Source organism: Chenopodium album, chromosome 13 (assembly GCF_948465745.1).
Source record: "Chenopodium album chromosome 13, dcCheAlbu1.1, whole genome shotgun sequence".
In the NCBI taxonomy this organism is placed as follows: Eukaryota; Viridiplantae; Streptophyta; class Magnoliopsida; order Caryophyllales; family Amaranthaceae; genus Chenopodium; species Chenopodium album.
The window spans coordinates 45,001,901-45,029,038 of NC_137846.1; the positions used below are offsets into that span (position 1 = coordinate 45,001,901).

Consider the following 27,138-nt stretch of genomic DNA (forward strand, 5'->3'; position numbering starts at 1 on the left):
TTTTTTTTTAAGGTTATGTATTAGTTTGTTCCATTTATCTTGAACGCAAAAGTCACACTCGACAAGCATTCCATAACTCTACAAACCTAATTGTCACCGAACCCCATTTTATATATAACCTGTTCCAGAAAGATCCATTCAACTCTGTCATATGCCTTCCGCATATCCAATTTTAAAGCCACCGATCCATTCCTGCTATCACCTTTTCTTTTCATTGCATGGAATATTTCAAAGGCTATTAACGCATTATCCGTAATCAACCGCTTCGGAACAAAAGCACTCTGATTGACTGAGATGATTTTGTCCAAGAACGGTTTCAATATATTAGCCATAGTCTTTGAAATAATTTTATAGGGAACATTAAAACAAGTTATTGGCCTAAATTCTGTCATATTTTTTGGGTTGTAACATTTTGGAATTGAAACCACACAAGTTTTGTTAACTGCATTCATATCATTATTTCCATGCCACCAATTTTTCACAAAGCAGATTATATCCTTCCCAACAATATGCCAAAATTTTTGAAAAAATAAAACGTGCATACCATCTAGTCCCGGGGCCATATTCGGATGCATCTGGAATAGAGCCTCTTTGATTTCTTCACTTGTCGGTTTTGCATTCAAAAGAAACATTCATCTCAGTCGACACAACTTCTTCAATGCCTTCCAGAGCTTGATCAAACACGCATGGGGAATCCGTTGAGAACAAAGAGCTAAAGTAGCTCTCAACAATATTCTCAATGTCGGATTTTTTGTCCTTCCCATACGCCACTCTTATCAAATAAACCACTAATATTATTGAATTTCCTCTTCTAGCTAGCTTTTTGGTGAAAATAAGATGTATTCTTATCTCCATCTCTAAGTTCATTTGCTCGTGCTCTTGCATGCCAATAGGATTCTTCCAATCCATGTAACACCGCGAGTTCATTTGATAGAGATGATTACTGCTCCAGCATAGCAGCGTCGGGATACGACTCTTGCGCCTCTTTCAACTTCCCTTCGACCTCTTTCAGCGTTGGAGTTGAAACTTAAGTCATGCTAGATTACTGATTTTAATTTTTTGATTTAATTTCGAGTCAGGTTAATTTTTGACACCTCTACCTCTAACATTTCATACAAATCGTACAATCTTTACCACTAGACTAATTTGTAGTCGATTCGAGCTGGTAAATAGTTGGTCTAGTTCATCCGTGTACGTATTTCTAAGCCACTTGAAACTTGAAATGCACAAACTCCAGAAAATCAATTCTCGCACAACTCTTCAATTTCCATTTTCACAGTGTATCAGATGAACATCATAACTCCCTCTTCTTGCAACACTCTGTTATTCAAATCCTCAACAAATCCCCTTTTTCCGCCATTAAAACCCATGTTCCTTTTCCCGCCAAAACCACCACTTTCTCCCTCCTCCTTCGCCTTCCTCCCCAAACTCCCAACCCCTCAATTTCACCCCAAAATTCTTCTTGGATACTCCAGAAATTTTCTGGGTATTGTTTCTTGCTGCCAAAACCCACAGAATTCGGGTTTCCCGGGTTCCGATGACGAGTCCCAATTGGAGTTGGATCGATTGGTGTCGCTGCTGCCGGAGGAGATGCGGTGTCGATTACGGCAGCACCCGGAGTTGGATAAGTTGATGGAAGTGGTTATGGATTTGGGTCGGACCCCGATAGCCCGGTTTCCTTCGGGCGATTTCGAGTTGTCGGATTGTCCCATTACAATTCAGGACCTTGAGTTTGCTACTTCTCAGGTATTGTATATGATAGAGAATTTCTTTAGATTTTATCCTTATCCTTAATTTAATGTATAAGCTTGGAAATATTTTGGGAATGTATATTTATTTAGGCTATGATTTTTTCATGTTATATCATAAATTTTGTAATTGACATAATAGTATGATACAATTATACAAACACTATGATATTTGATAAATTTTTGTTATGAATATGTAATGGCGGGTGTATAACTGAATTTAACTGAGTAGCGTCAGTGAATTTGTTAACTGGTGCTTAAGGAATACTTGCCGAAACTTATCCATTGTTTGGTTTATTTAAGTTTTGTTCTCTTTACCGGAAATAATTTAAGGTTAGTTTTGCTTAATTGTTTGTGCTTATATTTAAATGGGAATACGTAGTAAGAAAAACATTATTATGTGGTGTATCGTTGGATTCGGCTCAATTTGAATTTTCGAAATATCTATATTTCATACATTTTTGATGTTGTTAATATTTTTCTGGTTTGGTTTGAGTCTTTCTCCTTTGATAGTACAGTGTTAAGCTTTTTTTATTTTTTTTTTATTTTTGAAACATAGTACAGTATTAAGCTGGAGAGGTCTTCACCTTGTAATATTGAATTAAAGCTGATTTTTAAGGATTACTATGTTTTATTTATTTATTTTTTTTATATGGGGATTAAACCTGTTTGTTACTGTTTCACACCTTAACCAGTGTCTTTACTTAATTATTGTGTATTACAAGCTACGGAGTACTGATTTTACTGATTAATTTACTTGCATTTTTATGTCGAATACAATCTGTTTCATTGTATTTCTTCCTCTTCCTATTACGAGCCTTTTGATCAAAGTAACCAATGATAAATAATGTCAGTTGCTGCCTGCTGGTGACAGAAATTTGAAGAAATAGTTCAATGATAGAGTAGTTCTCATTTGCTTGTGTACGGCCAAAGATTTATGGTGCATTTGAAATGTCTAGTTTATGCAGCTGCATTGGCAAGATTAGTTGGATAACTTATTTTTATTCTTTGTATGGGTGACCATAACAGTTAGGTTTTAGGGACTTAGGGCTGTAAGATAGATATTTTTGTATTTGTATGCTGTTGTTTATAGTATGACATACCATGTTAATACTCAATACCTGAAATTTGTCCTCGTCTTAGGTTGGTGATTTTGCAGTTGACAACCGAGCAGGAATCAGCCGCACTTTACATCGGATCAGTGCTGTCAGGAACAGGAAAAATGCAATTATTGGCCTGACCTGCCGTGTAGGCAGGGCTATAACTGGAAGTGCTGATTTATTGAGAGACTTGGTCAAAGATGGAGCTTCTTTGTTACTCATTGGGCCTCCAGGAGTTGGGAAAACTACCATTATTAGGTCAGAGCATCTCAATTGTCTTACTATATAACAATAAACAAAACTTCTGTGCCAACTATCACTTTAGAAGTTTAAATCTATGCAATAATGGGTTGCTCTATGCAACTGGGTTGATGTTGCATGTATAGAATGTCTATCTGCTGTACACTCTTCTTTTTTATTTTTTTATTTTTATTTTTGATTAGTTTCGGGATGTGTAGCCCTTTCGGTTTGAATAGAATGCTTCACTCTGTCCTCTAGGAGCTCATGTGTGTTTTTTAAAAGCCATTGACTTTTTTTGTTCTGATGTTCTAGAGTCCATAAAAGTGAGCTTTGACCTATCTTCTCTCCATTATTTTCTTCATTGTTTGTTTGGATAGACGCCCAAGATAATTCTGTAATAAAGAACCGTCCTGATTCATCTTATTATAAAAGCATGGATGACAAATAATTCAATGTTGTTGCTTCACTTTATAAAGATTGATTGACGGGACTAACAACAATGGCATAGACCTAGAATCCACTGCCCCCCCATTTCCTACCCCATTGCCAGTTGCCACTGCTTTTAAAGACATAATTTAAGATATTTGACTTTTAGTTTTAGGGGTTATAAGAAAGGGGAAAATAATCAACCATCTTGATTTCCTTTTTTTTTTTTGTTGTATGTTGGAACTTTTTAATGACTACTTATATTCCCAGGTTTATTCCACTTTTGTCTACCATATTTCCCACCCCCATTAGGGAATCATCTTAACCCTCAAATTTCTCTTCATCCAACTAACATTAACCATCACTTTGACCATTCCATTTTACCATATCACACCACCATCATTCAGGCATCACCACATTTAACCCCCCAAAACCACCCATCTATGCACCCACCATCAAAAACCATCCTAACCCCCTTAAAAAACCACACCAACTACCTCAAATTTACTTTAACCTCCATCAAAACAACCCACCCCCAACCTAAAATTCATCCACCCACCACCGAAAACAATTTGTCCACCATCACCTACCCACACAAAATTACATCTAATAGTGAGTTTGGAAAAAGAAAAGGGAAGGAAAAGAAGGGGAGGGAGGGGAAGAGGAGGGATGGGAAAGGGAAGGGAAGGGAAGGGAAGGGAAGGAAGAATGATGAGTTTTCTTTCTAAATTTCTATTGTTAGAGAGATTAATTTCTTACAATTTGATCCCTCCATTTCTCTCCCCTCCAATTTCCTTCCTTCCTCACTTGGTATCTAAATAAAAGATACTCCATCCCTCCATTTCCCTTCCCTCCATTTCCTTCAATCCAATTTCATTGTAAGAGAAATGAAAAAAATTGGAAGATGGTGATGGAACCTAGACCTCCATGTAATTGCCCTAGAGAATGTGTTGTTGACCTTTCTTCTCATGCTGAAATGTGTGAGGTGATGTTGTTGGTAGTGGTTGTTGTAGAGTGGGAGATAATTGTGTGAAAAAGAGGGATTTTTCCCCTTTTCTCTATATTACATTATATAATGAATATTAAATAAATTCCTTAATCCCTTTCTTAATTTTATTTCCTTGATCTTATGCAAACCAAATGCCTCCTTATTATTCTTTGTTGTAACCTGTCTTAGCATGGACAGTATGATTTTTGGATTCTTCTTGTCTAACAAAGTTGAATCTTGAATGGTATGAAACATATTTGTAGCTTTTTGGTGCTTTAGCTGAGATGATTGTGTTGATTGCATTTACAAATGAAAATTATGTGGTGGAGCCCTCTAGAGAGTTGTAGGAGATAACTTGTGGTCGAGTAATCTGTTATTATTGTAATAGAAAAATAGCTGTGATGACAGTTAATGGTGTGTTTGAATGATTTTATTGATGGTAAAGGTGTGAATGAAAAGCATAGGCTAAAAGAACAATGAGAAAAACTTCTTCTGCCCCAGAACTAAGGTTTGAGCCTAAAGGAATATGTTGGTCAGTTGGTCTCTTAGATCTAAGGAGTAGTAAAAAAAAATTTCCCTCTCTTTTAAATAAAACATGAATTTTCTTTCTTTCTTTCTTTTTCTTTCTTGGACGGTGCCTTATGACAATTCATGTTAGCCAACCTCAAATAATTTTGGGACTAAGGCTTTGTCGTTATAGTTGTTGTTGTATAGATAATAATGTTTAGATAAATTGAAGGTACATTTGGAGTAGAAAGTAAACAAAGAACAATATATCCTCAATAAAATTATAAGAAATTGTAAATTCTAAAATAAAATTGTACCCATCTCAAATCATAAATTTCTGAGTAGGAGCACTATGTAAAGTAAGTGATAGATATGAGAACAAGAATAGAGGACGGATGCTTTGTTGCCAAGATTCTTTTCAAGACCCACTTCATCCATTACCCACCCAAAAACGAAACAAGAACAAAGGATGCCTTTGTGTAAATATGCTACCAGGTCATGCCATGCTGCCAATGGCCCAAGGCATAGCACAGCCTATGTGTTGGTTGTGGGCTTTTCCAGTGTACTTATTCATGCAATTTCTACATTTTTTGACGCCATTTTATGGAATTATTTGCCGATTTTGAATCATGACAATGTGCAGATTTTGGATATTGAAGTATAATGTTTTTGACAATGATAATAGATTGTGAATTTGATAATAATCTTTAACTAGTAATCAAAAAATATACAATAATACAATCTCTTGGGTTAGTTGTGAGAAAAAATTAGGGAAGTGAAGCCTTTTCGCATTAAGCATGCTTTTCAATCTCTTGGGGTTTGGTGGTAGGAGATGAGTGGTAGGATATTTTAGGGTAGACATTTTGGTGAACCATCTTTTTGGATAGATTTTGCTTGGCTGTGTATGTTTGATGCTGCTTTGTGGAGGCCTTTCTTTAAGGATAATTTTGAATGAGGTACAATGTAATTGACAATTGTAATTATTTTGGAAGCTTTACTGGACTTAGTCTCATTCTGTATTTCCTTGATCCTGTCTGCAGAGAAGTAGCTCGCATGCTTGCTGATGATTATCAGAAACGTGTAATGATTGTTGACACTTCAAATGAGATTGGTGGGGATGGTGATATACCACATGCTGGAATTGGAAGTGCTCGACGTATGCAAGTGCCAAACGCAGATATGCAACACATGGTAGGTACCGACACATATACTAAGGCATTCTTCCTTTTCATATTACAGGAAAAGAGTGCAAAAAAGGAAGAATGCAGACTTCATTTCAGATTTTTATTATTTTATTTTTAACAAGATGAAAGATGTATTTCATCGCTCAAGAAAATTATGATATGTATATGCCCTTAGTTTTCCAGGCAGTTTACACAGAGCTCATAGGCCTTATAGCCCTTTGTAACATAGGAATCTAAGTTTCCAATTATCTGTGACCACTAGATTCTCAAATCTTTCCCTTAGCTGAGGATAACAAAATTTGTACACTTTTGAAAGGAAATTATATGATTCTGGTACATGATCTGGTTCCTAGCAAACCAAATACTATGACTGCAATAAGAGCAGCTATTCTGTTTTTAAGAACAAGAGCTCTGTTCTTAGAGCTAGCTTTATGCTTTATAATACTAGATATTCTTGGGAACTGCATAAAGTGGAGATGGAATGGCTTAATTGATAAGATTGCATAAGGGACCCATGAATTTTTGGACATGTTTTGAGAGTCATTTGGATGCTTTGGTGAAATACTCGAGACCAACTTTATAGGGTCATCTATGATCTGCCCTATCTGCTGTCTTCATCTCATGACCTAAATTTTTTCCTCCTTTTATGACCTAATAGATCAGATAAGGATGCTTTGATATTATCGAGTAATCAACTTAACAGACTTTGTATAGGGTGATTTTTTTAGAAGTCTCAAGGTTATGACAGGGAAGTCTCTGTCTACTATTTTTTCTTTACCAGAGTGGAAGATGTGTGTATTAGGATTTGGAAAGGGCTATGTTGGTGGCCTGGTGGGGTCTTTTGGAGACTTAAAGTGGGGTTGGAGTAGGCTTACATTTCCATTCACTGTGATGAAATGATACTTTTTTGTTTGTCTTCTCAGTGCTATTGATATCTTATAGCATGTTTTCATGATTTTTGGATTTTGATTTATATTTAACTGTGAAAATAAACCTCTGTTATTTTAGCATAGGAGGAATTAATTAAAATTGAGATTGTATTTAGGGATTTTGCTGTATCAGTTTGTCAAACTTATTCGAGGGTGCTGCAGCCTGCTAGGAGTTTTTTTTTTTTTTTTTTTTTTTTTTTTTTTTTTTTTTTTTTTTTTTTTTTTTTTTTTTTTCTCTCCTTGGGAGGCTTTCTAGTATCTCTGGATTATGTTGTTGCAAGCATACTTATTTAATATTCCTCTCTACCATCACTTTTTTAAGACTCCAATGATTGTTGTACGTAAGATTTTTTCTATGGTTGATGGTGAAAGAATCGATTATTTTCTAAGTGAGATATGCTGTGTCTAGAAGAAGATCTGAGATATGGGAGAATGGTGTCTTGAGTGTTTCTCTAGTTGGGATGTTGGATATGGCGTCTGTTGAATCAGAGTCCCATTGGTATCATGTTCCAAAGAGTAATGAGGGCTGCACCAAAGTGGGTTGGGCTTCCAATGTGAAGCAATATGTAACAGACTGGCATAGAGGGTGGGGCACTATGGGCAGTGACTTACATATCTGTTAAGGGTTGTGTGGAGAATAAGTAGAGAATTTTATAAAGGAGAGAGAAGGCCTGTGATGGTAAAAAAATTACATGATAAAATTGCAACACTTGTTTGGCTTTGGACATAATTCTTGTATTCTCTGCCCAATTACATATCATATAACATGATTGCCATTTACAGTTGTGTGCACTGACTGATCAAAATATTGGTCAATGGATTGATAGTTGTATCTTATTCAGGTATTGATAGAAGCAGTAGAAAATCATATGCCTCAGGCGATTGTGATCGATGAGATTGGAACAAAACTCGAAGCGATGGCTGCCAGTACAATTGCTCAGCGTGGAATACAGCTGGTCGCTACAGCTCATGGAATCACCATTGAGAACTTGATCAAGAATCCTGCACTGGATATGCTTGTCGGAGGAATACAAGTACTGAATACATACTCCTTATTTTGTTGTTCAAGATTCTACCTCCATTCCTGATATGACTAGTTGTATTAATGAGATTTTTCATCCTTGATTGGATAGGTAGAATAATGGCGGTGCATTCAAATGTACATATATGATTGAATCTTCTAGAAAGAAAGTGTATACTTGGGTAAATCTGAAAAGGTCAATTTGAAAGTTATTGCTGTTAATATCTTGAATTAAGAGGCAGTGACCATTTATGAGCATTGAATATGATCTGCACATCAGCTGGGTTTTGCCTTAAGTGACATTTTTGATGATACATAGTATGACTTCCACTGACATTTCTTGTTCAATCTTGTCATCCCTAAAGTATTTACATCGTGCTTAAAGTGAATGACTAGCCAACAAAATTTCCTTGAAATCAAAATATTGGCCTTAAATATAAGCAACAGGAACAATGGGAACCGAACCCTACCACAAATTCAAAGATGCTTTTGCATACAGACAGTTGTTTTAATTCCTTTGGAGAGGGGGGGGGGGGGGAGGGAGGGGTGGAGAGGGTGCCAATTTTAAACAAGAAAATTAGAAGAATTATTACAGTTATTTCTTTTTATTTTCATTTGTAATCTTTTATGTGCCATCTTTGCCTCATTGTTGTAAGCTACATGAGTCTTGTAAATACCATCCTTTCCATTCGTATTATTGTGAGCATCACATTGACAATTTATTTTTCTACCAAAAGTTGCTATTTAAAAAAAAAAAAAAAAAAAAATCCAAAGTACTGCAATCTCTTATCTAATACTCTGTGCTATATAACTGTAAAGTTTATATTATTGCTCATTTGGCAGAGTGTAACTCTGGGTGATGAAGAGGCAAGTCGGAGGCGTGTTCAGAAAACGGTTCTGGAGAGAAAAGGACCTCCAACTTTCCATTGTGCTGTAGAGATAATTTCAAAAACAGAGTTGCGAGTGCACCGAAGTTTAGGAGCAACAGTTGATGCCATACTTGCAGGTATGTTTAACATTAAACACTAATTTATATCATCTATTGTTTGATGGTTTGTGACTAAACCATGATATGATTCTATTTATCATTTTTGGTAGACAATCTTTAGATTACAGGGTTCACAAGATGAGTTTGAGTACGTCTGACCAATGTATCCTCCCTTGTACACCTTTATGAACTATTTATGCAGGCCGATGCCCAGACTTTGATGTACGGAAGGTGAATTTTCATGGAGTGCTAGAAACTGAAGAAAGAGAACCAATTGTGTCCCAAATCAATGGCAGAAATGTGCAAGTTGAACCTGAAATTGTTCTGCCAGAAACTGTAGAAAATGCTGAAAATAATAGTTTTCTGAGGTCTTCTTCACCTCCTGAAAAGATTTCTGATGATGTGAGACCCCTTCGTATATTTGTCTATGGGGTAAGATGTCATCTAATACATTGTATTTCTGCTTAGAGTTCTGATTTTAATCACTATTCACTTAATCAGATATATACTTTGTTTGTCAACTGTGCTCTCCAAAATCATATTCAAATTTCTTCTTTGGATAAATCTATAGAAAATTACTCCATAATGAGAAGTAAGCCAACAAAGATTTTGATGAATTCCTCATCTCATTTGACATTAGCTTCCAAACACAATGTCCTGCAGAAATAGGAAATTGTGGATAAAAATGTTACTAGGGTTTTATTATTTACCTTTAATTGCATAATATTAAGTAGATGTGCAACTTTTCAGTTGAATTGATGAAAAAATGTGGTAGTAATTAAATTTTCTTTGTATGGAAAAACCCAACATCACCCTTATTCAACAGATCTTGGAGGCAACTGTAATGCAAGGGATCAAAAAGTTGAATTTGGATGATGAAGTTGAGTTGACTGATAATTTTAGTGAAGCAGATGTACTACTAGCTCTGCAATCCAAGCTTAAGAAGAACCTGGGGATCCAAGCTACTGCCAAATCTCATGGCAAACTTGTATACGCGACCAAGGTATTCTTTTCTATGTTTCAACTTATATACCCTTTTTTCAGAATCGATTGTTGACCAGGGCTATAGATTTCTTGCAGACCAGCTCTTTGGTCCAAGTAACTAAGGCACTTCGCTCATTAGTGAATGACTATGACTATGAGGACATATCAAAGGCTTTTGTATCAGAAGAATCAGAAGATGGTCTAAAGACTTCAGAAAAGATCGATGCCCTTGAGGTAATGGATATAGTTTCTGTTCACTACTTGGGAGTTGTGATCTAGCTGTGAAGATAATGTGTTAATTTCCTTTTTAGCCCTTGCATGTTTCCAGTTGGGACTAACGATCGCTGCTCCAAAATGGATGTACTTCCAGATTATATATGTTCCTTTGTTTCTTAGCAACAATAGTGCTTGAAGTACAATAGTATTGATACATATAGCCATATAGGATTGTTGGATGGCATAAGTGATGGAAAAAAGAGATAATAAGAGGGTCTATCAGACATGTTTGAGCAGCATGCGAATTTCTTTACGTCATTAAGGATCATGGCACACACATCAACACCAGAGCAAGATCACTACCATCAATCATAGCATCATCACATTAATGAAAGCTTTATGAAGATTTTATGACATTGCGAAATTGGGGACCCTATAAAAAGTTTATTTGATTTCAGCAAGTATCGTGTATGCGCAGAAAGTACTCAACAAGCATGCTTACCCTTTTTAAATCTATATGTTTTAAGTTTTACATCCCACACCTGTATTCAAGGGCACCAGTGGGCTTTCCCTTTATAACTATGCAATTGGGGGGTCTATAAGCAGAAAAGTATTTCATAAGAATTCTTATATTCTTTAAGTAACCTTACACGAGGTAAATAGAGCACAGTCTGACGTCTATGTCCTAACATGGGTGTTAGTCCTGATGAGCAGCTACCAAGGAGATATGTAGCCAATAGTGTTCCTCTATGAGTCATTCTTGGCTTCTTGCTATTACTTTGTATGTTCTTTTGCCTTATTGATGAGGTCAATGTGTATTATTAGTAGGGCACTAGAGACATCTTTTGAGTTTAAGTTTGTTCCAATCTTATTGAGATAAGTGTTTCAAGGTTGATGGCTCAATCATGAGCTGAACAGCATTGCAAACTTGCTATTTTTATTTTATTTCAATTTTTTTTATTTCTACTGTACTTTGAAGCCACCCTTTCAACATATGGTTTAAGAATTATCTTACTACCATGTGGCTTTGTTATGTAGCTGGTTTGACCAATTAATTAATTGCAATAATGTCAACTCATGCTTATTTGACATTTCGCAATGCCACTTCCATTTAGCAGAGTGTTGTGAAAAACTTCCTTCTAATTGTGTACAGTATAGATTTGATGTAAATCTGTACTCGTAGAAAATTGAAAAATAGTAGACCAATGGCAGGATATTTCTGAGTGTCAAGCTACGATGATGGTATTACTAAACTTTTTAACAATTGTAAGGAAATTATTTGGTCTTTGATGGCCTATGTATTTTTCTTCTTTTTCTCTTATTTGACCATGTATCAAAAAATCCTTTGTTGTATTCAAATTTTTAGCAGGAAAATAAAATTCGTCCTAAGATGTGCTATAAGACTATAGGTTACACACTGACACTCATGGTCCTATAAAAATATGAAGAAAGCAATATGTTGTCCAACTCATCCACAATGCGATGGACATTTTTCAGTATCAGATACACTTTGATTTAGATGTGCAACCTAGATATATCTTGGAAGATTAAAAGGCTGTGTATTGTTTGGGTGGAGAGGAGTGAGGAAATTTTCTGTCTGTCTTTGCAGGGTGAACTTGTGGTATTCATGAAGAAATATTAAGCTTATGATTTCATTTTTACAGGAAGCAAGAATCGCTATTGAGCAAAATGTCATCCTCAAAGGGGAACCTGTGGAGCTATTGCCCAGGCCTCCCCACATCTTGCCCTTTCAAGTGGACCTTGCACAAAGCTATCAGCTGCAGTCAGAGATCATAGGTCAGGGGGCAGAATCATGCCTCCGTATTATTCCTTTTTATTCAAATGCTTTGAGGAAACAGGACAGAGAGGCAGCTGATGCTGGCCATGCTGCAACCACCACTGATGAAGTCATGGACATCATTGAAAATACAAATGCCTCGCCATACTCTCTTGATAGATTACCTATACTGCCTGACTATCCATTAAGCTGACGAGATATGACATTCTTTAGTGCAACACTAGCTGATTTCAATCTTATTTGTGAGACTCCCAAGCTGTATAATTTGGAAAAAAAAAGTCTCTCTTATCTGTATAATTTCTCTCTTGTTGTTCCCTTTATCATTCTGACTTCTCATATAATTGAGCAGCTATCAATGCTGACGGTCTATTTGAGATGAATTTTCTTTTATTTGAGATTAGTACATATTATCCCCATCATCTTAAGAGCTAAGATAGTTGCCAATTTCTTGTACGACTGTACTCCAGTCAGTAAGTACCTATGGAGATGGGAACTTCATGATGAAAAGGAGAGGAAAAAAAATTATTAAGATAAAATTGGGTTTATTTTTTATTTATTTTTACCTCTATTAAAACACATTGTTACTTTGTAAAACCAGAATTTCATAAGTTAATTCAATTTTTAAGCCTGTTTTGCTACTCACAGACTTATAGTCCCTAACATATATCTTTGACTTACACTAATGAAAGCATTATTGCATACATATAAGGAACTTATACTTGCCTGCTACATCTACCTTTGAAACTGCAAGGTTTTATACATTGTTCCCTTCCTCTCCCCTCTTGTTATTACTTTCATATAATACGGAGTATTATATAATCTCATTTCACTACCTTGCTGCTGTAAGATTGTTTTTACCTCTTAACCACAGGAATTTTGAAGTAGGAGACAAAAGTTTGTGATAAGATGGACATATAGAAGTAAATGGTAGGTGATAATGTACCTGGGCATGAAGTTCAAGGTTAGCATTAAGCAGTGTCATACCTTTGTTCTTGTTAATTTTCCTGAAACAATCAATTTTCTTCATAGTGGATCTCTTATGATGACGTATTGCATTGCTTTTTCCTATTGACAGATTGATGATTGGTCCAAGTTTTGGTATGCAGATAGTTCAGGATTTGTACAGGTGACTTGTTTATCTTTGCCTAGTTTTTTTGTGATTAAAATTTGGTTTATCTTTGTCAACTTGTCATATACAAGATGAGGCAGGACTTAGGCTATATATTATTGAACGATGATGTGTCTTAGTGTACTGTGTTTAAGAGTTTTGGTACATCCTTGTGATCTATCTTCACCCATCATGGATCTTCTCTTATTTCAATCTCAGGATGTCATATTCTGCCATTCATTTATACTTTTAAATACAATGTATATGATAAATGAGGAAAAGTAAACTGTCATTGCACCAAAAAAAAAAAAAAAGGAAACTGTCAATTTATGGGATATGGATATTAGACTTTGTAGGTATAATCCATATGTATTAATTATGCACATGTTTGTGACATGACATGATGTTGCATCTCAAGGGTCTTACATCATGATTTGCTGGCTCGCTGCCACTGTGACCTAAATTATTAACAACTTCATGATTGAAATTTAAGAGTTTCAGAGCATAAATTTTAGGTTATCGTTGAAATTCTTGAAATTATACCTTTTTGAACTGTATTTTCTTTTGCAAAGAAATATGAAGGCTACAATATTAATGCTAAGTTCTCTCATCTGAATTCTATAGTATTAATAAACGTAATGACCTTAACAACGGATTATGACAGTTGATGTGGTAATGCAATGGTCTACAATGGGTGTCGTGGTGTAATAATAAAGAAACACATTACGTAACAGATTACCATGGAACAGCAAGTTGAAAAGCCGTCACAGAATGGCACTGATTTCATTACTTAGTGTAATCAGCTTAGAGTTCTCCTCTGGAGTTCTTTAGTTATAAAAAATACTCTTAAGATCAATATAACTTGAAAAAATTAAAGATAAAGGCCAGTTATGTGAGTAATGGACTGTGTAGTAAATGGCACTAACTTTACAAATGGAATCTTTGTTTATTCCACCAATAACTTCAAGTAGATAAAAGTAGTATTATCTTATAGGTATTACATTTGGATAAGTACTAATTTTATTGTTCAAGCCTACCCTTTCACCTGCTTGCCTACTTTGGCTTAGCTGACTGGTCGAATCCTATTTTTAATTCAGAAATTTCCACATCCGTACAGTCATTCATATTGTTTACTTGCCACTTTTGCAGTTTCTTGTTTATAGTAGCAAGTTTAAATGCTTGCCACTTTATGTGATTATTAAATAAAACATTTTATTAAAGTCAACTCATTTTTAATCACTTGAAAAACAACTATTATCAGTCAATTCTGCGTTAGATGATGAACTGCTGTAATCATTGTACTGTCAACTTCTGTATACTATCTGCTAGTGACCTGTCAATTACTTGATTGTTAAAATACTTCTTAACACAAATTTATACTTAATGAATCCTTAAAACCTTGGATAAGATAAATGTTAATCATTGACTTCGGCAGCCCTTTTCTTTTGACTCACTCACCCTCTTTTCTCTTATCTTCAAACTTTCGGTTGTATGTCAACCGTCCTATATAATCATTGCATCCATACATGACCTATTAAGTGAAATTCTTATTTTTTACTAAAATTATCTCTTACATGTCATCTTTACGCCAAACTATCTCTTACAGTCTTACATATCTGCCGCCCACACTCTTTTTTCCTTCGACTCTTCTATTTATCTCAAGTATATGTATCTCACATTCGAGTATTCGACTTTCCAACAAAGGTATAGTAAAAGGAATGCTGACATTTCTATTATTATGATCCAAACTATTCTAGAGAAAGACTATGGGATAAGATGAAATGCAAAGAGTCATGTGATATATGCTTGAAAGTACACTTGAGATAAAAAATGTAACTAGATGCTATCAAGTCCATTATGTGCACTTGTAAGAGGTTTGAGAGCTAGGGATAATCCTCCAACTCCTCTCACCTGCACCCAATTCTAAAAACAGGGTTCCAGTGTGAAATTTTGAACCTCAAGTCTGCATGTAATGAATGTATCCTTACTCGACTTTGATATCCGCATCTGAGTATCATTGCCTTTGTATTACTATCAGAGGAGAAGACAATGGGGTATGGCTCGATGTTGGCCTTGTCTGAATTTTGTTTTCTGTTATTTTCTTTTGGGTGGAGGGGAAAGTTGTGAATATGGAAGGGGAAAAAAACAAAACAGAAATGAAGCATTAGGAGACAGACTGAAGGACACACTTATTTTATACTATACGTACATGAAACCATTGAGACAGACTAATGTGGAGATTAGAATAACCCTTAATTGAGGCATTTGACAAGAGTAGTATCTTTAATTTTTTATTCCTTTATTTTTTTGGGTCCATATGCTTTGGACTTCTGGCTACCTTTTTCTGAAGGCTTTCTTAAGAATCTTACTAATTTTCTAATTCTTTTTAACTATTTATTTCTTTTTTTTTTTTTTGGGGGTGGGGTTGGGGGGGGGGGGGGGGGGGAGTTGATACTTGATAGTTGAACCTATTTTCTCTGGTATCTTTCTTTGTAAATCTCAAGCACAATGTTTTTGCTTTTGCCTAGGCTCGTGAAATGGCATGATTTGGTGCAGACCTGACTTTCAGAACTCAGCCACACAAAGCCACAATGCTGTTAGGGGCTGTGCTTGACCAACCCATTGGGGCAAGAGGTGCAGTCATGCCTGATGGTTTCATTCATTTTCAGGTTTTCTTTTTTATGTTCTGAAAAATGAATAGATGGTGAATTGGTGATATTGTTCGTAGCTCCCACTAATAGTAGGAAAGGTAGCATGAACGGACATGAAACCTTTGCCTTTCACTTAAAGCCACCGCCTTTGTTTTAAATTGCTGCACATGTCATTTGGAATATGGGCTTATTGCTTTTCCTGTGTACATCCTGTCTGTTAGCAGAATAAGCCAAAAACTAACCATTCAAGTATACATTTTGTCTGTTGATAGGATAAACAAAAAATTGACTAACTCACAAAAGTTGGCATTTTCTGTTTAATCTAAATGGTTATTTAGGCCATTAAAGTGTGCTGTATGGTTATAGTTTGAATAACTAGATTGAAGTAATGGTAGCTTGGATAGATTATCATAAAGATAATAACCATAGAGAATCCTCTTCTGAAGTCATCCACTAACTGAATTAACGCCGATTAAGAATGATGAATATAAAAAGTGTTGCTATTGTAGCAACGAAGTTCTCTTTTTATTTTATTATATTTTCGGTTGAGTGCTGAGGCTTTTCATCAAGTGCAGAAGTTCTTTCATTAGTTTTTTAAGCTGATATTGGAGATTTACTGGTCTAAGTATTATCCATTATTTGGTAGATATGAAGTGTGATCAAGGAAGTTGGGCATACATGATAAAAGGGCATGTAAGGTTAGGAGATAATTGAATCCAGGTAGAAAACCTTATAGGTTAAAACTTAAAACAGGGTTAGGTACGATATGAGACCATTCTTTAATGCTCTTAACATCATCTGAAAATCCTTGACATCAGATACTCCCTCCGTCCCTAAGAAAGTTTTGGAGATTAATGAATTAGAAGTGTAAAAGTAGAAAGGAAAAAGTGGTGCAGTGGGTGTGTGCGGATCAAATTTTAGTGAAGAGTTTGCGAAGAAAATCTAATGCCTAATGGTATACAAGGATGTGAACATAGAAAGTAATACATCATGGTCTTTGCTCTAGGTTAAATTTGGAGGAGGCACATAGGCTGATTGAAAGAAACGCATTTTTAAAAAGCCTTAGATAAAACCTTCCCCCGTAGTTTGTTTTGACTAACTAAACTTGTTGACATCCACACTTTTCCGATTATCTGAGTTTTATTTCCAATCAGCAATTATTTTAGTTTCTTTTGAGGTGGAGCTTACCTATACCACTAAAAATTGAACACTTTCTAATAAGTAAACTTTGCTTAGTCCACTTAATTTAGTGCTTTAATTTGTAGTTGACCAACGCCTAGATATAGTATTTTTGTGGTCATTTGCTGTCATGAATCTTCTCCTGAATCCTTTTTTTAGGAGATTGTTAATGGGATCTTTGATTGGACTTGCATATACTTTTGAAGTCCATTTTGGCATTATAGATCTTCTACGCAACGTAATAAAATTCTTTGCATTCCTCTGCTTTTACTTGAGCAATAGCAAGTTGTCGAAAGCTTCAGCTATTGCAATGAGCATCTCTAATCAGAACGAATATATTGCATTTATGAATCCTATAAAAATCTTTTTAACTGAATTTTTCCCTTTTTATGTTTTTGGCGAGTCTCTTAATTGCTCCATCTTCCAGCAGATTTTTTCTTAGACTGTTGTGCACATTGGACTTTCATCTCATTCTACTAGTATTATCCTGTGGACGTACTTTCTATGTGTTTACCTTGATAACATTATCTAGGGTGTTAGATGCTGAGATCAAGCCTGATATGAAACGTAATGAAATTCTTTTCATTCTTCTGCTTTTACTTGCGTAATGGCAACTTGTTGCAGGAAACATCAGCTATATTACTTAGCTTTTCTAACCAGAAGGAATATGCAACTTTATGAATCCTTTTATTCTGTTCAATTTTTATTTATTTTTTCCCTGTTTGTCTCCGAAAGTTCTAATCTGACCCTATTTTCTATTTTTCCATCAGTTCTTTAGAGTGTTGTGTACATTCTGATTTCACTAGTATTATCCTGTGAACATAGTTTTTTGGTGTTTATGCCTTGTCGCCTTGACAATTCTATGTGCAGAAAGTTAAGTGAGTTTCACCATATCAAGAGTCCACATACTAAGATCAACCCGACATGGTAGGTAGGTGGGTAATAGAGGATCTAGGGACCAGATCGGTAAAGTTGTAAGACCAAAACAGAGCAAAACTAAGGCATAAACTGTAAGGTGCTTGGTTGCACAGTTGTGCAGAAGCAACCATAACAGCAGCAAGTTGTAAGAAGAAATGCTCATTCAAACTTTCTTGGCCGGTTTGCATGTGCACATTTGCAGTCTTTTTTTTTTTTTTTTTTTTTTTTTAAATCCAATCTTAGGGCTTGGGATTTTATACAGTCCTGGGATAATGTGCAGTAGATTTAATTGTTTATGTATGTTAGGCAAAATTTATTCATGTTAGCTGACACCAAATCATTTTGGAACAACTAAGGCTTTGTTGTCGTTGTTGTAGGAGCCTACTCAATAAGGGTTTTGGACTGCCCAAACTTAGAGATGAGATCTGGTGATGCCTTTTGTATTAGCTATCAACCATTTCTGAGTGTTCACATGAGTTCTTACTCAGGTCGCTACTAGTTCTCTGCATCAGGAAAAAGCTCTTTTCATACTTTGTTTCGGCGAGGTAGGTAGCATGATATTACAGCTCCTGTCGATTCTCCCCTTCCCTCTATTGCAACTGATACAAGATCATGCGTAAGTCAAATCCGTACAATGAAGAACGACCCTTCATCATAGCCTCTTTCGGCAGAGGCCGACCCTTAACTTAAAAAAAAATTGCATGAATTTGGCCTTGTGACAATATAAAGTGGATGCTGAGGATTTGAGGGTCCCCTGTCTGAAGCTAAAAGTGCCAATTTTTTTGTAGAGAATTGTATATCAGTAAGATAATCTCCTGTAGGTTATGCGAAAAAACTAAAATTTCTCGCCGCCGACGTCGGTACTTTATATTTGGACTGCACTACAGCACTAGACGAATGAAAAACCATTGGATAAATTGAATTAGGAGTGCATGAGATTATGCATTTAGTGGAACTCTTGCAAACCAACATTGTCCTATTTGACCTCCCTTAGTTCTTTCTACTTATAATAATTTTTATGGTATTTTAAACTTGGATGGCATTTCACTATAAATACTGCATTTCTGCGCTTGAATTTATCACTGAATATAATAGCATTATCAATAGCAAATTTAGCAATCACAATAGCAATAACCCTCCCTCGTATTTCGACTATAATGGCTGTTTCATCGAGAGTTTGTGTTTGCCTTGTAATTTTACTTGTTTTGTTTTCAAGCTCTATAGCTCGGCCTCTACCACCAAGTAGTACATTACCGGTCAAGGGCCCTGTACCGCGAAGTAGTACACTCCTGATCAAGGATAAAGATGATATGATAGGGCAAGTGAAAGAAATGTTTAAGAAGAGAATGCACAGAGAGGATGTCATTAGAAGTTATTATGTTTCAGATAGGGTGAGCCCTGGAGGACCTGATCCACACCATCATTAATTTCAGTTTCTTTTTATACGCTCGAATTTTCGAATGGCTGATCATTGATGATTTTCTCCCTTTACTTCTTCTTCCTTAGCCTTATCTCAGTACGTCAATAATCTTGCTCTTTTCTTATGAAAAGGAATTTTTGCGAAATGAGGATTTCGATTTTTCGAGAGAATGTGAGGCATGGTAGTCAAGAGCTTTAAAGATGGAGTAAGAGAGAAAATATGCATTGCATTTCACCTTAACTTGCTTCTTTTGTTGATGTTGCTTTTAATTCTCAATGTAATAATGTTTCATTTTACAGTGTTAAGGAGCTAGAATAATGTATAAGTTAGAAGAGGTTCTATTATATGTGCAGAAATTTGTTAGAATACATGAAATGGAGAACTTGTTTCTGTTTGTAATTTCTAGTTGTACATACAAAATAAATCTTTTATCAGATAAAACTTTTTTTTTACAATGTTATTGTTGCTCGTCAGAGAAAGTATTGTAGTACCTCTGTTTTTTTTTTTTTTTTTTTTTTTTTTTTTGTATTCATCATGTGACATGACTTATTGATTTGTTTATTTTCACGTCATAAGAGTAGATAGAGACAACATATGATTACAGAGTACATCAAATAAAAGCAACTTAAAACGGAATATGACTACATTTTTCACAGACAAAGAGAGCAGTAAAGTCACAATAGCATTTGCCATTTATCAATACAAGATGTACAAATTCTTGAACAAGAGTAAAGTGAGCGTAGAAACGTAGATTATATTATCTTCGGCCAAAAAAAATAATATTGAATACCGTTAAAAGACGTACAATTCATGAGCAAATATATCATATTACGAAGTACTTAAAAAAACTCCTGTCCTACTCAATTATTTCACTTTAAATACTTTGATAAAGCAAACGTGGGTGTAGATTCCTTAACAACCCTTTTTAGGCTTTTTACTAGGGCGTGCTACATCCTTGATTCCTTGGGGCATGTAACACACTTAAAATGAAAGGTGCCTTATAATATAAGGCGTCTAACTTTTTATACTGGGATATTATACCATTTAATCATATAATCCCGAGTTTTCAGCGTTTTTTTCGAGTACAAATAATGGAACTTGTACCGGGTTGGTAAGTGTCTCTAACCTAAGTAACTATACAATGAAGTAGGGGTGTGCAAAAAAGGACCGAGACCGGAAATTGGATCGGGACCGTTGGATTTCGGATCGGTCTTCGATCCTCACATTTTGTTGATTCTAGATTTCCGGTCCGGTCCGGGTAAAAATCGAAAAATGTATTTCTTATTGTTTAGGTGAAAATTTTATATTTTATGTATAAATTTCTAAAAAATTTAGGTATAAAACTTGTAATTTATAAATTCTAGGTGCAAAATAGGAAAGCACGCAAATAAAAACAAGATGTTAAAAAATGATGTATATATAAAAATGTTAAGATGCAAAAAAAAAAAAAAAAAAAAGTATAACCGGTCCATTCCAGTCCAAAATCGAATCGGATCGATCAGAATAAACAGGTCTAGACCGGAACCCAGACCGGTTGATTACGGTCCGGTCCCGGTCTTTAAAAAATGATGATTCCGGGTTTCGATTCATTCCGGTCCCGGTCCGGTTTTAGACCGGTGCACAGCCCTACAATCAAGGCATGATACGATAACTACCTTAGTATTCTCGGGGACGGGTTTGAGAAAATTACTTTTGATGATAAAGTCTCTTGGTAAGGGTATGTTGATTCAGATTAGTGCATTTGTTGTATTGCCTCTGTTTCATATTATTTGCAACATTGAGTGTATTATTTGTAAAATATAAACGATTCTAAAGTTGTAGATAATATGAAACAATGGTAGTAATAGATATATCATTCTTGTAATTAATGAAGGCATGTATTTACAGAGCTGTTTGAGGAATCTACGTGTGTTGTAACCCGTGACTCTTGTTTAGTGAACGAGACAACCATCCTTGTGGATTAGTCCATGGTAGTACCAAGTGTTGGATATAATGTGGAGGAAGTAGGAGAGCTAGCTTGTATCTTATCTACTCTTCTATTTTGGGAAAGGGTTTTGTTCCACATATTTTTTTTTGACAAGAAGGGCTAACAAAGAAAAGCACAACAAAAACTAGAAAAAAACTAAAAGGACCAGAAAAGAAAATGACGGCGACGAGCTTGGATTGCTAACCAATGAGCCGGAGCCACCCACTGATGAGGAACCTTCCGAAGTTCACAAGCTGGAAACCTAAGGTATCCCAGATATCCTGAAGCAACCAAAGGCTGGAAATATCTCGACCACTTTTCTCCCGAAGAAAAGTAAATAAGGTCGAGCAGTTAGTGTAGATCAATAAGCGCTTAAACCCACGACGATCTACAGCCTTAAGAGCCCAGAGACACGCCTGTAACTCTGAATGAAGAGCAGAAGAAGAAAGGAATGCCCTAGAGCCACCACCTAAAACCAAATCTGAATTAGGATCTCGGAAAATCCACCCTGCTCCTGTAGAATGATCCTGAACTTTACATGCACCATCAAACACAAGGCAGATATTGAACGTAGACAAGGAGGAACCCTGAAGACGACAGGACATAATAGGAGAGCTAGTCCTAGTACTAGGGCCTGCAGTAGACAAACGAACTGAAGCTCGGAATTCCTGAACTGCAAAACTCCTAGAGACTTAGTCTTGCACAGGGTGAAGAACTAGAGTAGGAGATAACACAGCTTGTCGAAACACCTTATGATTACAGGCGAGCCAAACAACCCAAAAGAAAGAGACAAAGCTTACTAAGGTCTCCCAAGACTTAGCTTGGCGCATAGTTAACACTAAATCTACAAACCAATTAGTGAAAGGCATATCACGACGCATACTAAGAGATGATATAGTTGGAGCACCAATCCAAAGAGTGGAAACAAAGGAACAGTCACGGAACAGATGATCGATTGTCTCCTGACTACTAAGACAGAGGACACAAGTTGGATCCACTATGATTCCTCTAATTTGCAAAACTCCATTAAGAGGCAGAGCATTATGAAGTAGTTTCCAACAAAAAAACTGCAGCTTCGGTAAGAGAGGCAATCCCCAAAAAATTTCCACCATGAAGAGGGGAAGGAATTTGCTCCACCAGAGGTAGCGGGTCGGTGAAGCAACATAGCATAGGCTGACTTGGTAGTAAAATTACCATCCCTAGAAAATTTTCAGTAAACAAAATCATCCATCGGCCTACTGGGACGTTCTAGAGCCAAAATATGAATGGTTGTAGACGAATCAAACAACCTGTGGACTAAAGTCGAGTCCGACGCGTAAGAACGCGGATAGATGATAGAAGAAACATGAGACGGTAGAGGCGTCTCACCATTACTGTCATGAAAAGCCAAAGGTTCATCAGGAACCCAAGAGTCTTCGAGAATGCGAACTTGAGAACCAGAACCAACCTTCCAAGCGATACCATCGGACAAAACTGAAAGACCTGTCAACAAACCACGATAGGCCCAAGAAGAACCAGGAATCTTCTTTGTCTGAAAAAGACGAAGAGATGGATACTTTGCTGTGAGTAACCTGGAGACTAGAAGCTGAGGATGATGATGAATACGCTAACATTGACGAGCCAAAAGAACAGAGTTGAAGGAACTGAGGCGACGAATACCAAGACCTCCCAGACCCTTAGGTAAATGCAATAGGGTTTTTGATCGCAAAGCTAAACCCCGAGAATGAGGGTCCGATTTCCACCAGAAGCGAGCTCAAAAGGTTATCCACCTTAGAGCGGATCGAAGAAGGGATCTTAAACACAGAGAGAACATGATTGAAAGAAGCAACCAAAGCTGAGTTTATGATAACCAACTTCGCTGCAGAAGAAAAACCCATTGAGGCAAAGGTCGACAAGTGTTGAACCACCTTGTCGATTAAGAAGCTGAAATCAGAGACTTTGCTACGGCCTAACTCCACTAATAATCCAAAATTTGAGCCCAAAGAAGATTTACAATGAAGCTTTAGACTTTGGAAAAGAAAATCTCGATAGTCTGTCGGGGTATTGGGGCTGAACTTCACGAATGACTTCTGAAAATTGATCACCTGACCTGATAATGAACAAAACTCTGATAAAAGAGCAGTAAGATTCTCACAGGCCTCAGGAGTGACCTACAAGAATAATAAGGAATCATCGGCGAAGAAAAGGTGAGAAATCACAAGAGCTCCTCGGAAATGCAAATTCCTTTAAAGAGAGAATCTCTTTCTGCCTTTCAAAGCATAGCGGACAGGACCTCCATACAGAGAAGAAACAAATAGGAGGAAATGAGGTCACCTTGACGAATACCACATTGAGGCTGAAAAGCCGATAGAGGATTACCATTCACCAAAACTTGGTAAGAAACCGTAGAAACACACTGACAAATAATATGAATCTAATAAGGAGGAAACCCATAAACTTGGAGCAATCGAAAAACAAAATCCCAATTGACCCTGTCATAGGCTTTGTTCACATTTGTTCCACATTTGTTGAAAAAGGAGGTTTTGCTTGTTTAAATATATGGATTTATGTATGATGTTTGAAGAGCTCCCACTAGTGGTTTGGGCTACAACGAAAGGTACTTGTGGATGCCTATGATGGTATGAGCAACCCTGAAGAGCATATCTCCTCGTATAGGAACCTAATGTACTTACAAAATGTGGATGATGCCACTTGGTGCAAATGTTTCCTGACCACTCTCAAGGATGTGGCCCAAAACTAGTTCAACAATTTGTCGATGGATGCATAAATTGCTTCACAACTCTAAGTTTATTGTTCGTTGGAAACTTCTCTTACAAAATACCACCCCGCAAGACTAGTCTTAACTTGGCAACAATTGTCCAAGGGAAGAAAGAGGGGTTACATTCGTACGTCCAGAGGTTTAATATGGAGAAAGCACAAACACTACTAGAAAACACCTTATTTCCGACGGAAAAATTTCGTCGGTGAAGGGTCAATTTCCGTCGCAAAACATCTTTCCGACGGAATTCCATCGTAAAGGTTCGTCGGAAAACCCTTCGTAGGAAATCAGCTATTTTCCGACGAAAATTGCGTCGGAAACACCTTTCCGACGAATTTTCCGACGGAATTGAAGGCCTTGGAAAAAAAATTGACTTTTGATCATGGTCCGTCGCAAATCTGCGACGAATTTTTTCCGTCGTTGATTAGTCTTTGCGACGGAATAATCCGTCGGAAGATCCGGAATTTGCGACGGAATCTTCCGTCGTAAAAGGGGAAAATTTGCGAGGGAAATGTTCCGTCGCAAACTTCCGACAGACTGTTCCGTCGGAAATTTGCGACGGAACAATTTCCTCGCAAATTTTCCCCTTTTGCGACGGAATTTAAGTGCCATAATTCCGTCGCAAAAGAAGTTTTCCGACGAAATTTTTTTGCAAATTTCCGTCGGAAATTTGTGAAAACAAGGCACCAAATGAGATTATTTTTTGCCATAAAATAATATTAAAAACCTATTCCTGCACCTAGTTCCTGTTTACAAAATTTATCGAATATCGAAAATATTTTTATATATATTTCCACAAAAGCCATGCATGCACCCAGTAGAACATAATAATATATAGTTATTTCCAAAAGAGCGGAAACATAATCAAAAGCTATACAAATAAACTTAACTACATGTTCGTACTAAATGAGACTACATGTCCATACTACTATAAACAAAAGCTAGGCTACACAATGGCCGGGGTACCCTGACCTGCTCCTCCACTACCCGGGTCATCCCTGGGGTCTCGATGCTGAGGCTGAAAGGTAGAACATGAGTCGTTGCTAGAGAATCGACTCATAAACTCATCCCACCGCTCCTTGTTTTTCCTCTCTATTTCAGCCACTTCACTTTGAATTCGGAGTTGCATCTCAGTTTCCATTTCACTTCTGATTTCATCGCGAAGAGCCTGAACCCTATGCTCCATCTGATCCTGCATCTGAGAAACAACGGACGGTGTGTACTGCTGTGACGACCTAGAAACTCGACCCATCCGGTTGCTGTAGTACAACTCCGCACTTTGACCAAGACCCCTTACTCGAACCTTCTTGTTGCGGCCACCCACACTCTCCCAATACAACTCATTGGGACTCTTCTTAATCCCTTGAGTACTTGCTTCTTCAGCCTTCTTCTGGTAGGTTTCCTACAAGATATTCATTATACAAACATATATTAAATAAAAAAGACATGAAACAACATAAGTTAATAGTTTTTAAAGGTGTCCATGACTAGAAATGAAATAAAACAACCAAATACTTGAAATTAGGCACCACTTTCACCTACACACAGCCAATTATGGGCAAAAGGCCTTCTAGTTTGCCTATTCTCTACATTTCTAGGATTATGAACTCATTCTTTCTCAAATTACTTCACATTTACATAGTTATAGGTGATCATGGCTTCAAATGACATTAAATGATGTATTTGCTAAGTATAGGAGCCATTTTACCCAAAATAGAGCCAAATAAGGCCAAAAGGCCTTCTAGTTTGCCTATTCTCTACATTTCTAGGATTATGAACTCATTCTTTCTCAAATTACTTCACATTTACATAGTTATAGGTGATCATGGCTTCAAATGACATTAAATGATGTATTTGCTAAGTATAGGAGCCATTTTACCCAAAATAGAGCCAAATAAGGCCAAAAGGCCTTCTTGTTTGCCTATTCTCTACATTTCTAGGATTATGAACTCATTCTTTCTCAAATTACTTCACATTTACATAGTTATAGGTGATCATGGCTTCAAATGACATTAAATGATGTATTTGCTAAGTATAGGAGCCATTTTACCCAAAATAGAGCCAAATAAGGCCAAAAGGCCTTCTAGTTTGCCTATTCTCTACATTTTTAGGATTATGAACTCATTCTTTCTCAAATTACTTCACATTTACATAGTTATAGGTGATCATGGCTTCAAATGACATTAAATGATGTATTTGCTAAGTATTGCTATCACCCTCAGTTGAGACACGACCACTGTCCACCGAGAACAACTCTGGTAAATCTGCGTTGTCCATATTGCTATCAACATCTACATTCACATTACGACCGAGATCTCGTGTTTTTGTGTCGACCGACGCTTGGAAGTAATTTGAGCAGAAGTTTGCTATCTCTTCAGAGAGATAAGCATTGCATATGGAACCTTCAACCCGAGCCTTGTTCCCAATTTTTCGTTTCAAGTGATTCAAGAACCTGCAATTACATTGAACAAGTCATGACAATGAATGGTTTTTAAGAAAAAGGATGTGAAAGGGTGTTGAAATTACCTTTCGAAGGGATACATCCATCTATATTGAACAGGACCACATAACTTGCCTTCATATGGCAAATGAATAGGTAAATGCTCCATGGAGTTAAAGAAAGCAGGGGGGGAAAACCTTCTCAAGCTTACAAAGGATTTCAGCAATGTTTTTCTCCAAATGCTCCATGTCACTAACTGTGATTGTGTAGCAACACAAATCGCGGAAGAATAGACTGATCTTTGTAATCGCATTCCAAACATGGATAGGGAGCAATTCCCTCAAGGCGGTGGGCAACAACCTCTCCATGAACACATGACAGTCGTGGCTCTTCATTCCATGAAGCTTACATGCTTGCAAATCTACGCATCTGCTCAGATTGGAGGCGTATCCATCAGGAAACCGCAACTGTTTAACCCACTCACACAACACTTTTCGCTGAGCCTTGTCAAGGGCGAATGGGGCTTTTGGCATGAACTCTTTTCCCCTGTCATCCTCTTGAAGATGGAG

At 36.6% G+C, this 27,138-nt stretch overlaps 1 protein-coding gene across 2 annotated transcripts; it reads left to right on the forward strand.

Annotated features, from left to right (window-relative positions):
- The first annotated feature begins 1,046 nt into the window (after nucleotides 1-1,046).
- Nucleotides 1,047-12,773, forward strand: LOC145574800 (protein SEEDLING PLASTID DEVELOPMENT 1-like). 2 transcript variants are annotated; one of them, XM_081632661.1, is made up of 9 exons: nucleotides 1,047-1,746; nucleotides 2,892-3,106; nucleotides 6,050-6,200; nucleotides 7,950-8,156; nucleotides 8,987-9,149; nucleotides 9,334-9,563; nucleotides 9,958-10,134; nucleotides 10,212-10,349; nucleotides 11,996-12,773. In XM_081632661.1, exons 1-9 carry the CDS (start codon nucleotides 1,288-1,290, stop codon nucleotides 12,320-12,322), a joined length of 2,067 nt encoding a protein of 688 aa, XP_081488787.1. In that variant the 5' UTR covers nucleotides 1,047-1,287; the 3' UTR covers nucleotides 12,323-12,773. The 2 variants fall into 2 exon arrangements, with proteins under 2 accessions (XP_081488787.1, XP_081488788.1); XM_081632662.1 differs by having other exon boundaries at nucleotides 1,050-1,746; nucleotides 7,965-8,156.
- Nucleotides 12,774-27,138: the final 14,365 nt, after the last annotated feature.

What these genes read in the sequence shown, in the direction of transcription:
- LOC145574800 (XM_081632661.1), top strand. Translation starts at nt 1,288, where the DNA reads ATGAACATCATAACTCCCTCTTCTTGCAACACTCTGTTATTCAAATCC. An exon ending in AGTTGATGCCATACTTGCAG is followed by an intron (nt 9,150 to 9,333) that starts GTATGTTTAACA and finishes CTATTTATGCAG; the next exon opens with GCCGATGCCCAGACTTTGAT. An exon ending in TTCGTATATTTGTCTATGGG is followed by an intron (nt 9,564 to 9,957) that starts GTAAGATGTCAT and finishes CTTATTCAACAG; the next exon opens with ATCTTGGAGGCAACTGTAAT.